Consider the following 13,958-nt stretch of genomic DNA (forward strand, 5'->3'; position numbering starts at 1 on the left):
GCACATAGCAGTTCTGCTGCTAACTCAGGGATGAAGCAGGAACTGCGGGCCTGGGGCAGGGGGAGCGGGGGAGGAGTGGGAGGCGAGAGCCTGCAGGACCTTCTGACTCTTCCTCTTTCACATGGGCACACACACACACACCAAGGCAGAAAAGGTTTTGTTGTTGTTGTTTTTAAAACCTTTTTATTTAAAAAAAAAAAAAAACCAAATCAAAATATTTCCCATTGGAGGCTATTTCTTTTTTTGTCTTTTAAAAATTTTATTACACAAATATCTCCCATTCCCACATGTCAGAGGAAAGATGTCCTTGCTCTTTCTAAGACCAACAGTGGAGAACGTTTAGAAAACAAAAGTCCAACTAGCTTCCCTCCTTCCCTGGCCCAAAATAACCCCAATGTGTCAACTGAGATAGCATGACTTGTCCCCTTAATGCTTACATTTAATTTAATTTTTTAGCACAACATTGGAGATTGACTCTAAATCAGCAACAAAAAATATATATTTACAATATTTCTCCGAAAACAAAAACACAACCAAACCCTTTAAACATAGTGACTTTAGGAGTTTTATTTATGGAGCAGTTATTTTTTAATCACCAAGTGATTTTATATTATATATATATATAAATTTTCTTCCTTTCCTTGTGGTCTTTCGCCCCGGTGCTCGGAAAGATGGAGGCAGGGTGTCTGGTCCCGCGGTCTGAGGAAGGCAAGCTCTCCTGGCAAGGCCGTGTCTAAGAGCAGATTGCAGGAAATTCGGCAGAACTCTCAGGTTCCTTTGTCCCCAAAGACAGACATTTCTTTCCTCCACACGGACCAACCCTCACCTCTAAAAACCATTTTCCCCCTCACAGTCCCAGAGAAAAGGAAAACCCAGCAAGGGCACAGGTCCATTGGCTGCCACTCCTGAGCTCCCTTTTCTGCTGACCAATTTACGTGCGCGGTAAAAATGCTTGTTTTTCCAAACCAAAAACAAACAAAAAAATAGAAACCAAAACCCAAAACAAACCATCAGCTTGGAAATTTCTGTAGATGAAATGTCCCAAAGTCAGAGGCACTCTCCCGGCACAATCCCTGCTCTGAAGGGGTCTCTCCACCTCCCCTTTTATAAAAAGACAAGAAAACAAAACAAAGTAATCTTTTCAGTATTTTCCACAGGAGCAACCAAAAAAAGGCAGGAAGCTTCCAATTATAGGTCATTAACAATAATATTAATAAGGTTTTTGCTCAATACCCAGGGTTCTTTACAGAGAAGTTCCCCTAACTGAGGCACTCTGGAATAAGTCACTGGCATTTCCTCAAAGTTTCAGCCCCAGTTGGCTGGGGCCGGGAGACCAGTGGGAGGGGCAGAGGGTCACGGGAGCAGACTGCTGCTTGTAAGGTGCAGCCAAGAGAATCAGCAGATTGGAAGAAACAGACACAATGCCACCCCCTCCCAAGACCCAGTTTTCTCTTAGGAGGCCAGTCAATACCAGGGTCAAAGCTGGGCTAGGTGGCAAAGAGGGAGCCCCTCTGCCTCTATTGCTTTGGAAGTGGCAAGGGTGCACGTGGCGTCTCTCCTTGGGGTGGCTCACACTTCAGACCCCTGGTGCCTGGACTCCTTCCCCTCCCCCAAAGGGCTTCAGGAGGAGGAGAGCCTGAGACTGGGCTGCAGGAAAGGGGCCAGGAAGGGATGGGCTGGAGGACGAGAAGGTGGGGCAAGGTTGTGCTATCTTGCTATCCTTACAGATGGGGAGCAGAGTGCAAATCCGCGTCTATCATTTATAAGCTCTTGCCACGGGCTGCTGCTACTGAGCATCTCCTCACACACTTAAATATTGACCCAAAAGAAATTCCGACCTTTCTTTCCATTTTTTTTTTTTTTTTAAAGTGCAAAAAGCTCTCTGCTGCCCTAGAGAGAGGATCTTTGGACAGGCCGTTCAATGCAAAGTAAGAGGGGGCAGCGGATGGGGCTCGACACAGGGCCGTGGAGTGGGAGACACCACGCTCCCCTCCTTCCCTCCACACACACGCTTAACACACTCAGCCACACACACAGAGGCACATGCACACCCCCTTCCATGGCTGCAGGCAGAGGGCAGGTGACTGGCTTCTAAGCAGGACCTCCCACCCCTCCAAAGGTGCCAGATCAGTGAGCCACTGGGGCTAGACACAGGCCTGGGCTCTGGTGGCTACGGGACACCTGAGGCCCGGAGCCTGCTGGGAGGCAGGTGGGGACTTGGCCTAGTTCTCTGATCCCCCCCAGCTGGGGGAGATAGGCTGCTCCCTCTGAGGACACGCATCCTGGGAAAGCCCTATTCAGGTGGGAATAAGGTAAGTGTGGAAAAGGGCAGGGCAGGCCGAAGAAGGAGGGGAACGGGGAGATGGTGCCTGTCTCAGAATCTGCCTGGGAAGCAATAAAATGGGGGTGTCCCTGGGGTAGACAGTTCCAGCTCCTCTGAAGAGCCTCAACCCCAATAAGTGCAACAAGGACTTCACAGAAACTAGCAGGCAAGTCTGGGCTGGGGGAACCTCATTATGTGAACTACCACGAGCATCGGACAGGATCAAGCTAAAGGAGAGGCGAAGAGGGAGAGCACAGACACAACAAGAGGTTTTAGACACCTCAACAGCACCAGTGTGATCTGCATGGGGCTGGCATTCCTGGGGCTGCTGGCCCCTCCTGCATAAGCTGGGAGAGTGTGATGGAGGAGAGACACGCACTGCACACCGTAAGGAGAACCTGGCCACGGAGACAGGGCCACTTTCTTCCCTGGGAGTTTGCTCAGAACCAGGCACTGCTGGGGACCATGGATGGGGAGGAGGACCCCAGGGCCCAGTGCAGATGATGGTTGCACAGACACCCCAAACTGAGAGCCCAGCCTCCTGGCAGGCGAGTGAGCGAGTGGGTGAGCAAGCGAGCAGGCACTGTGACAGCACACAGCCTGTGCTTTCCCCTCAGATCAATTTGCTGCCCCCTTCTCCTTAGGAGGGAGAGAAGCAGGCAGGTAAGCTTGGTGTCCACCACCTTCTCTGCCCCGGCTGTAAGGGAAGGGCTCAAGGGACAGGAGAGCAGAGAGGGAGTGTGACGCTGGCCTCAGAGCCCGTGCAGGGTCGGGGAGAGAGGCTCTCCTGGCTGGGGAGTCAGGGGAAGATCGGTTTCCTGTTCAGTCTGGGCTGGGTGTGTCTTAGCTGATCTTCTGTATCAGCTTCTCGTCAGACAGGCAGTAGAGACTGTTGATGGACAAGTCTGAGATGAAGTGCTCGCAGGCTTTTCGGGTGATCTGCTTGCATCCTCGAAGGTCGATCAAGGTGACGTTGGCGATGCGCCGTAGGTAGATCAGGGTCTGGTCTGTCAATTTATTGCAACCTGGGGAAAGTGACCACAAGGACAATGCTATGTACACACAGCCACAGGAGCCTCAATTTCCCAGCTTTCCCTCAGAATGCTACACAAAAGCCCCCTTTTCCCCATAACTACCTGGCTCAGAGACCAGAAGTGCCAGCAGCACGGCGGCCTCTGAAGGCCCCCTGCCACCGCACTCCCTGCACTGCAAGGCTCACCAAACTGCAGCTGGGTGGTGGCCGTGCTCTTAGGTACCTGACAACTGCTCGAGGCCTTAGTTCCCATCAGTTACAAAAGGGACGAAGTTCCATGTCCTTGTCCAGATGTCAGGAAACAAATTAACACGTTTAGTCAACAGACCATGTTCTTTCTGTTCTACTGGTCAAGCTCCAAGGAGGGCTGGGCTTCTGGGAGGCAGGGGGCAGTTTGTCACAAAACATCACAGCGCCATACCTGCCATGTTGAGCTCTGTGAGGGAGTAACGAGTGGAAGACCCAACAGCGGTGAGTAGATTGGAGGACTGATCTGTCAGGTGGCTGCAGTGACTGAGGTCGAGTCGAGACAGGAGGGGCATGTGGCGAATGATGAGGCGGAGCGTGGCATCTGTGATGTCAAGGCCCGCCAGCCGGAAGTCGGTCATGTTCCGGAGCTTGCTGCGATTGTCCTGACCTGCACAGGCAAGAGAAGGGCCTAGATCAAAATTCTCAACTCTTGTCCAGCTCCAAAGCTGCAGGCAGCTTCAGCTACTTGCTGGCCAGGCCCCCCTGCAGGGGTTAATAAGCAGAACTGCCCACATGCTTCCCTTCAGGGAGTGAGCAGTGCGTGGGGGCCGTTTCTAGGAAACCAGACACGTTTTCTTTCTTCCCAGCTGCTGGACTGTGCCTCACTTACACAGCCAAGGGGTATGTGTGGAATGCTCCTCTCCTTCCCATACTCCCGCACTTTTCTAGACTATCATGGAAACAGCTTTCAATGTTCCACCTCAACCATGAAGCCTTCCTGAACTTCCTCGGGCTTATACTCTCTAAGCCCCAAGCTCCACTAACCCACAAAATGGACTTACTCCTTTCTTTGTTGGTAGTTATCTATAAACAGGTAACCTGTACTTGTACGCAGTCCATCATTCTGTTTTCAATTTGCATTTTTCTACTCTTCAACAGCATCAGAACCTTAGCTTCTGGGAATGAAGTTCAGCTGAAAGACAAAGCTACCCCAAGAGGAGCACAGAGAAGCCAGGCCCAGAGCATACCTGGTTTATCAGCCGGTGGAGTCAGCAAGTCCCGAATTTGAGGGTCCTTGATTCCTACTGCCCACCGAAGATCAAGGGTCCTGAGAAGGGGGCAGCTGGAGGTGCTGAGGGCAGAGACTGCAGACCAGGAGCAGCCTGCCAGGAGGAGGTCTTTCAGTCCTGCAATGGAAGGAAACAGACACGCAGTAATACACTCTACCAGCCCATCCAAAGCCTCAACTACCAGCCGATCAGACCAAGGTAAACAGATGCCCAGTCTAATGGAGAGAGGGACCATGTCCTAATCTTACTCTAGTAATCCAGCTCAAAGACTCCTATGCTTTCCTAAATTACATCTAACTCTGGTGGTAAAATGGATTGCTTAGTTCCTACCAGAGTCATGTAAGTGTGAGTGACTTCCTCTTTATCCAAGACCTCAAAATGCTTAAGGGAACAAGGCCTTACCAGGGGCTGATCAAGGCAACATCTTACTCAAATTTCCTCTTCAGTGGCTATGCTGAGCAGACCTGCAGGGCTGGCAGCAGCACCTGATCCCATTCTCTTCATTGTCTACTGCAGTGATTGGCCTGCCAGTCCAGAGTGGCACCGTGGGGACTGGCAGTTAAGGTGGCCCAGGCGAAGCCTCTTGCTAAGCAGAAAGGCAACAATGGCACAGACTGCTGCCCTGAACTGCCCTAAAGCAATTCTAAGAAGCGCTGCCAACAACGCAGCTTTCCCTGCCTGCCCTTGGAAGGACAGCGCAGGGCTGCTCACCTGGCAGCCTATTGACGAGCCACGTCAGTTGTTTTTTGGAGATGTTGGTCCAACTGAGGTCGAGGCTAACCGGCTGCCTCTTGATGATGCCACTGAGAGCCTGGGGTACAATAGCCTTACACCTACTCAAGTCAATTTTTGTCCAAAGTCTCTTGTCGCAGCACCTGTGACAGAAGGAAAGAGAACTAGCTGTCAATACCTGATGTCCCCTGTCAGAGGAACTTCACCACAGGCTACTGGAGGCTTCTGGGAAAAGCAGAGCCCCTGGAGGATTCACTTTCCCTAGATCCTTCTACATGCACACAAGGATCATGCCCTGTCGTTTTGTTGCCTCAGGGAATAGGGATTACCTGACCAGTTCACCCTGATTTACTCTGGATGGGCTGAGAACACAGCACAATTGTTAGGGACACACAGTAAAACAATGTATTATAACCCCTCATTCGCATTAAAATGGTATGGCTCCCATCAAAGTATATATAAGGGAACATCAGAAAATTTCTTGACTTCTTACTGCTGGAAGCTCCTAGGCTTCCCTCTACTCTCTCCCTCATCACAGTCTCTCCCAGCTGCCTGAGATGCAGGGCGCTACGTGGCACATCCACAGTTCATTCTGCCTTGAGCTCCACAAAGAGCCATTACTGTATCAGGTCGAAAGAGCCTCTTTATTAAAATCAGGCCTGGAGAGTCCTCTACCGCCCTTGGGTTTCAGTGCTATCTTTACATTTTCTAGCCAGTCCAGACCAGAACTGAAAGGGAGAGGCCTGCCCTTCCACTGCAATCTACAAGTCCATAGGCCACAAATAGCACTGCAACATGCAGGCTTCTGTTTAATATTTTATAGTTCCTGCTCCCCAGCCTGGCTCAGAGTCTGGCTGGCAGGGGAAGAGGAGACGGCACATAATGCGAGTCTTATGTGGCTTGGCCTGGAAACTGAGGGATAGAGCCAGGCAGGCCCACTAGCCCTACGAAGAGAAATATTAGGAGAATTTGGGTAGATCACATATTAATTCAGATTTGGGAAATAAACTCAAGTTTGCAAAGAATGGAGTCTTTATTTAAAGACTGAAAAAACTTCACCAATGGCACTGAAACTTCTATGGCAGAAACAGGCTGCTTACCAGGGGATCTCAAACTTTAATGTGTATCAGAATCCCCTGGTGGAGAATTTATTAAAAACAGATTGCCTGGCCCCGCCCCCGAGGTTCTGATTCAGTAGGTCTGAGATTGGCCCTGAAAACCTGCACTTCTAACAAGGTCCCAGGTGATGTCACTGGTCCAGCCATCACACTTTGAAAACTACTGTAATGGGATTTGACCCAGATATAAAGGATATGTCCTAGGGTCCAGGAGCTTAAGGGAAAACAATGCCCAGTGGAAATCTTTATCACCTCTAGGGATTCCCCCCCCTCCCTTGTCTTAACGTTTAAGTTGAGAAGAAATGGCAGGTCTCGTTAAGAAGGACAACTAAGTCTCAGGAAGCTTCAACACTGAACTGCTTGCTGGAGAAAGGAATTCTGATCCAGGTTTAGAGGATGAGAATTAAAACTATGGAAAATTGTGAGCCTGTGAGCACCTTCAAAGTTTTTTAAAAGCATGTATACCTCTCTCGTTAGATGGAGACATAACTGAGGCAGGGGCTTAACAGCAGTCATCTGTGTCACCAGCACCAGGAGAGTGACTGGCATATCACAGGCTCCCAACAAATGTATAACAAGTTCAGTTGACTGGGGGGTAGGGGGATTATGACTCTCAAGTTTTAGCACAAAGTACAAATCCATCTCCCAGGCCCAAATGTACAAATCCATTCTTTTTTTTTTTTGCAGTATGTGGGCCTCGCGCTGTTGTGGCCTCTCCCGTTGCGGAGCACAGGCTCTGGACGAGCAGGCTCAACGGCCATGGCTCACGGGCCCAGCCGCTCCGCGGCATGTGGGATCTTCCCGGACTGGGGCACGAACCCGTGTCCCCTGCATCGGCAGGCGGGCTCTCAACCACTGCGCCACCAGGGAAGCCCTACAAATCCATTCTTAAGTCCAGTAAAGAGAGATGGGAAAGTAGCAGGGAGAGGAGGCAAAGGGCCAAATTTCCCTGATGACACCTGCAGGCACAACTGGCCACATATTTAACAGGACCCACCGTGTGGGGAACAGACTGGGTTGATTTAATCCTTTAGGACCCGACAAGCCTCCAGATGCCAAGACACATGCTGTTCTCATATGGAAACCTGCCACCTACTCCCGTACCCCTATTCCTGATCCCTGTATCCCTGCTCACCATTTATACCACGTCTTGCACACTCGCATACATTCACAAAGTTCTCTGCGGCTGAGGTAGCGGAAGACAGACATCCAGACCTCCCGCTGCATCCAGCTTTCGTCTCCATCCTGAGCCCAACTGCCCCGGCCATTCAGCCTGGCTGCACCCCCCTCCTCTGCACTGTCATCTTCCTCCTCCTCCTCCTCCTCTTCCTCCTCCTCTCCCCCCAGCCCCTCCTCATCCCCACGCTGGGGGGTTCGGGCTGGGCAGTGCTGCACTAGCACACGGGGGGAATGGCGAAGGTTGGCAGAGGAGGCCGTGATGGCCTGCAGCTTGGGCACAATGGATGTCCCGTGGAGCTCTTTGGTGGGCCTCTGTAGCGTGACAGTGAGGTACGATCCCCGGATCTTGGCTTTCTCAACTTCAGACAGCTCCTTTTTGCCGCTGGGATTGTTCTCCTTTTCCCGTACCATGGTGCGCTCTGTGGCCTGCAGCCGCAGCAACTGCCGCCGTTTGAAGCGCTCATCGCGGCTGGCACTGTGGTGGTCGCTGGGGCCGGCCCCAGGGGATGAACGAGTCACCACGCCCCGGGGGGAGGCCGGGTCGTGGATGAGCTGCAGCATGGAGGTGGGCGAGTGAGGTGGGGGCGTGAGGGGCTCGTCGCAGCTCCGCAGGGGCCGCAGGACTTTGGCTTGCACGGCTTCTTCATCGCTCTCTTCCATTTTCCGCTTCTGCAAAACAGGCCCCCAAACGCCACATCAGTGCCTCATTTCTTCAAAACCCTCTACACTTACAGGGTCAACCTCACTGTTGCTCTCAGAGGACTAGCGAGAAGGCAGGCCACTGCTTTTCTACGGGGAAAGGGATCTCTGCGTGCTGCAGGGTGGTCATCTCCTCCGTCTGCAATCTAGACTGCCAGGATCAGCAACTGAGCTCATATCTGTGCTGGAGAAAGCTGATTACAGAGCAAAACCCTCGAAATAGGTCCCTTGGGAAATCTACCTGTGACAGAAAGGTCTGTGTCCAAGTACAGACGAGTGGGATCCGTATTTGGGCTGCATGATTCCATAGCCTGCCCTATTCATCTCTTGTCCCAATTTTTTGGTTATAATTCCCTGGTAAAGAAATCCTTTAAAGAGGCCACAACTCTACCCCTATGCCATCTGACCATTTTAAACACCCAAGAGATGCTTCTGTTGGAAGAAAAGCAGCCTACATATACATTTGAGCTAGGATGCTGATCGTGATAGCAGTAAACACTACTGACTTTTAGCTCTACCAGGGTCTAAGCTCGACCCTACCAGGCTTCTTCCACTCAGCGCCCCACGCTGTCCCGGGAGACCAACCACAGGTGAGAGATTAAGCCGAGAACGAGAAACTGCACTGCTCCCAGAGGAATCTCCTCCAGATGAAAATGAGGAATTCAAGTTTGGTGAAGCCAACATCTCACAAAAAAAGCACAACCTCACCCTCTGCCACTTGTGCTCACTGGTCACTTGTCCCTTCCTGGAGCCCACCTTGGCTATGCTGCTGTGTTCCACTAGGTATCACAGCAGCAGTTCAGATTTCCCTTAAGGAGACATTTTGTGTCCCTATGCAACAATTCTGCTCCCTTTCCTCCTTATATTCTTAGATCACTATGGTTGGAAGAGAATGACCAACTTTTGGGTGCTGGCTTTTACAATGCATTAGAAGGTAATACTGAACAGTATCTGCCAATCCACCTGCTACAGCGAGCGCCCACCACCACCACCAGTGAAGACACATGTAAAAGCGATTACTAAACACTGGCTGCTAGTATAAGAACTTGGAATAAGAACTGAAGCACCAGTCAACTCCAGAAATCCTTGCCCTCAAAGATATTTAGACTGAAAATTCAATGACCTCAGTGCCTAAGTGGGAAGAAATAGAAAGAAAACAAGGAAACGTGTCCCTACTCCTGCGCAGGGTACCTGGAATCATCCACCAGGGCATGGATGACTGACACGAGGCCAACGGCCTCCTCTGTATGTGCCCTTAACAGGTCTTGCCTTCCTGGCTGGAGTAACCAGCGTCTTTTTGGCCCTTTGACATGACTGGTGACCACTGGACCAGCAACAGTAGTAGCCTGGGGCCAAGGTCATGGCACTGATCCCCTCTAGAGGAGGGACGGCCTCTGTAGGACACAATTGGGCACTAGGACACAATTGGGCACGAGGGCAGGGCCTTCTGCCACAAAGGTGAAGATGACAAAAATGTAAACCTGCCTAACTGGAAACTCCAGTATACCACCGTATTTACCAGCTGACTCAGGTCACTGCCTCCCCTCAAGTTTCATTCCTCATGAGCAGCCCAAGCTCACCTCATTTCCCTCCTCAAACAGCCCAGCTGTGGCTCCTCTTTTTCAAGGGCCCCAAAGTGTAAAAGAAGCTCAGGAATTTGCAGACCCCCAAGGGGGACAATATTCAATAATAAAAAAATACAAAATTTAAAACTCAAAAGAAATATAATTAATCAAAGGGAAAAAAAAGATAGCAAATAAAACAGAATAAAAAATAATCTTGCAAATAAAGATGCAAAGGCAAACGTTATCCTGAGCTTGATGCTTCCTTCCTTCTCACAGTGCAAGTTTGGAGAAAGTTCCCTTACCTGGGTTTTCTCTGAGCTGTCCTCCTGGTAGCACTTTGGACACTCCCAGCAATTTGGCAATTCCTCGTTAAGCAAACCCTCTCCATCCATCTGTAGGCAGATAACGACGTTAAAAATCTGTCTCATTTAAGAAACAGACAAAACCCAACCTGTCTCTTAAGCTTCCTTTATCAAACAATAATACAGCCACATGGTTGGGAAGAGTTACCCACTCTTAAACACACCGGTCCACAAGGGAGAAAGATAGAGAACCATCTGGCTTCACTCCCAGACAGTGGGAAACTGGCCATCCTCACTCTTGGTTACCTGATCAAGTTTAGACTCCAAAAGAAGATTCCCAAGAGTCTGGGTCAATCTGGGGTCTCTTCCCCTGACACATACATTCTCCTGAGGGTCTCATGCCACTTGTAAAACGAACTGGACACACAGGAACAGTGCCAGTGTGGATCTTGACAGTGGGGCATAATGGTTATGACTTAGTTATGGTTTGGGGTCTCTGTGACTCAACTGTTAAGTGAGGATAAATAACAATACCCATTTTGCAGGGTAGTGGTAACTATTAAATGAATTACATACTATGTAAAATGTTTAGAAAAATGCCTGGCATGTAGTAAACACTTTGTATTAACCATTGTCATCACCATGAAGATAATATCTTATTTTATCAAATCTAAGATGCATATTTTCACATTTGAATCTTCTGAAACTGGGCTGCTTCTCACAATTAACAGTGTCTTATAATCACTGTCAGCCAGGTGGCAGTCATGACATAGTTGACACCTTCAGGAAGACCAAGAAAGTACCAGCACCAATGCACTTTAAAGAAATCTTAAAGAAGAAACAGGTCAGACCCAACTTCACAGGGTTGTCTTAAAGATTAAACAAGGGAATGCATGTAAAAGAGTGCTTCTTCACTCCGGCTGCACATCAGAATCACTCGGAGAGCTTCTGAACACGCCTGGGCCCAGAATCCATGAAAGAAGAGTTGACTCAACCTCTGAGGTTGAGGTCTGAACCTTCTTTTTTTTTTTTTTTCTAACTTTCTAACTTTTCTAACTTTTTTCTAACTTTCTAACCTTCTAACTACCTTTTTTGGCTGTGCTGTGTGGCTTGCGGGATCTTAGTTAGTTCCCTGACCAGGGATTGAACCCAGACCCTCGGCAGTGAAAGTGCGGAGTCTTAACCACTGGACCGCCAGGGAATTCCTGTTACTATTTTTTTTTTTTTAAAGCTCTCCAGGTGTGCACCGAGCCTGATACAGACTGAACACACGTTAAATGTTAGCTGACAGTATTACTCTCACCATCTTTCAGCAACTAATATCCAGAGATACAATGAAGTATGTAACAGAGGCACTTAAAGGCATGAGGCATTCCAAAACAGACTAGGCTATGCCACGATGGCCTGGGGACTCCAAACTTACCCACCAGAGGCCAGACTGTAAGCTCCATGAGGGTAGGAACCAGGACTATTTTGTGTACCGGTTTATCCTCAGGGTCTAGCACAGTGCCTGACATTGAACACAGACACTGAATCAAGAGCAGATGTTAGACCACTACATGACCCACAGCTGATGGCCCACAGTAGGGATGCCGGCAGCCTCTCATGACAGATGTTCCACTTTCCTCTGCTCCACTCAGTATCTTTAGACATTCTATAAGCCGAGGCCTCATGGGCCCCTTAGGCCTCTCCTCACCTGGAGGCAGCCAGGATGAACAATCTCGTTGCAGACACAGCATTCCATGAGTTTCTTCTCGAAGTCCTGTGTCTCCTCATTTTGATCCACCTCTCCACAGAGGGAACACGTGACTGAGTGAGGCAGTCTGGGCTACAAGAGGACAAAGACAGAAACCAAGAAAAGAGCAGGCTTAGATCCTTATCATTTCAGCTTCCCTTTAACCGAAGATGGACGATTTGGTTTCTGTAATTCTCTAGTAAACACTTAGAGAGCACAGAGACTGCGTGGTGAGAAGAGAGGTTTTGGCAGGAAAAATGGCTAAGGAAGAAAATGGGGAGAGTCAACTAGCTGAGGACAAGAGACCAAAAGAGATCAGTTTATTTTCAGTTGGCCTGTCCTTGGCCTCTCAGGTCCTTCCTTTCTAATCAACTTAAAAAGAGGGGACAGAGAGCAGTGATTTGCCCTTCAAATGCTGGTCCCTCATTTGAAAATTGGCTAAGGCTGAAAGATTAAATTCGATTATTTTAAATATTAGGTACCTTCTTTCTAAACCCAGAGAAAAAAGGGACAAAATGAAGAAAGCCATAAAGAGAGCAAAACCTTGTCTTCCCAACTCTGAAGTCTACACTATGTGTATTTCGGTCCCCTGGTACCACCCCCCCTCCCCCATATTCTTTACCCAGCAGATCACTCACTGCCAAGCACTGCCGGAGAACACAGGACTGCTTCATGCGACCAGGGCCCCCAAACTTCTTCATGTCCCTGCAGTAGTGGCAGACACCACACTCCCCTTGCACACAGGCTTTGCATTTTCGACATCGCACTCGTCTCCGCCTGGCTCCTGACACTATGGGGGAGGCAGCAGCTGGCCTCACAGGTGTTAACCGTGGAGCTGGTTTCATAGTGTGAGGCTTTGTGATGGGGATGGTCGGAACCCGCACCTTTGGCCGGGTCGGGAATTTAAGCTAGAAAGAGAAAGCAGTGAGGTCAAACATATCAGGTAGTTTTAAGGACTGGAAGGGGTAGAACATTACACGGCTGGGCAAACTATGGCCAGAGGGCAAACCACCCACTGCCTGTTTTTGTAAATAAAATTTTATTGGAACAAAACCATGCTCCTTTGTTTATGTTTTGTCCATGGGTGCTTTCAAGCACAGTGGCAGAACTGAGAAGCTGCAACAGACTGTATGGCCTGCAAAACCTAAAAAAATTATCTTTATTTATTATATTTATTACCTACATATCATCTTTACGGGAAAAGTTTGCCAGTCCCTTCAGATGACTTCAGCCCCACCCTTCTCACTCTGCTGAGCGGCCCTTCCCTGAAGCTTCCTATGTACCAAAGTCATTCCAGGGGCACTCTAGTATTTCCTTATCCTGAATATTACTACTCAGAATACATTCCTGAAGGAGACAGTAAACTACTTGAGGGTGAGACGAGTCTTGTTCTTATTCCAAATCCAAGCCTACAACCTGGTACACAAGAGACACTCTAATAATAGTTAAGGGTGGAATAAATCTCTAAGGTATATGTTTATAATTTTAGCACTTGTATTTTACCCTGCTGGTTATCTTTTCAAGAACAAGGACTATGTCTTCCACTTTTTAAATTTCCCACTGTGCCTTAAGTACTTTTTTGACACAGAACACTCAACAGCCAGGGCCAGAAATGCTGTTTTGAGGCAGTCCCATGTGGCCATGCATGAGCCAAGTGGGATGACACTACTTAGGAAGGAAGTGGTTCTTCAAAGACATCTTTTAGACACACACCTTTATATTCTGCCTAAACGTTCCTGGAATGTGATGGCTCTGCAAGTTTTAGCTGGGGAACCAAAGAAGGGCCTAATTTATTTGCCAGACTCACGACCAGGATCAGAATGCTATCACTGACCTTGACAAAGGACAATATGGGAAAAAACTACACAGGACCTGACTGAAGAGGCATGAAAATTCATAACAGACAATTTATTAACTAATGGGTAACTGCTTTCCTCTCTTTTCAATTCAATACTGAAAAGTCCAAATTAAGGGGAACCTTGAGAGTGTGGTCTCTCTCCAATATAGACACAT

At 49.0% G+C, this 13,958-nt stretch overlaps 1 protein-coding gene across 3 annotated transcripts in view; it reads right to left on the bottom strand.

Annotated features, from left to right (window-relative positions):
- Positions 1-234: 234 nt before the first annotated feature.
- KDM2A (lysine demethylase 2A) overlaps positions 235-13,958 on the bottom strand; it is a 104,201-nt gene continuing 90,477 nt past the window's right edge. For all 3 annotated transcript variants that reach the window (XM_082628265.1, XM_082628266.1, XM_082628264.1), the window contains exons 14-21: positions 12,584-12,853; positions 11,907-12,038; positions 10,211-10,300; positions 7,601-8,313; positions 5,327-5,490; positions 4,574-4,732; positions 3,778-3,993; positions 235-3,348 (exon numbers count right to left, since the gene is read on the bottom strand). In XM_082628265.1, the coding sequence (XP_082484391.1) occupies positions 3,167-3,348; positions 3,778-3,993; positions 4,574-4,732; positions 5,327-5,490; positions 7,601-8,313; positions 10,211-10,300; positions 11,907-12,038; positions 12,584-12,853 (1,926 nt within the window). In that variant the 3' untranslated portion in view covers positions 235-3,166. The remainder of the gene's footprint in view (positions 3,349-3,777; positions 3,994-4,573; positions 4,733-5,326; positions 5,491-7,600; positions 8,314-10,210; positions 10,301-11,906; positions 12,039-12,583; positions 12,854-13,958) is intronic.

The sequence above is a fragment of the Mesoplodon mirus genome (assembly GCF_964341445.2).
Source record: "Mesoplodon mirus genome assembly, chromosome: 7".
NCBI lineage: Eukaryota > Metazoa > Chordata > Mammalia > Artiodactyla > Ziphiidae > Mesoplodon > Mesoplodon mirus.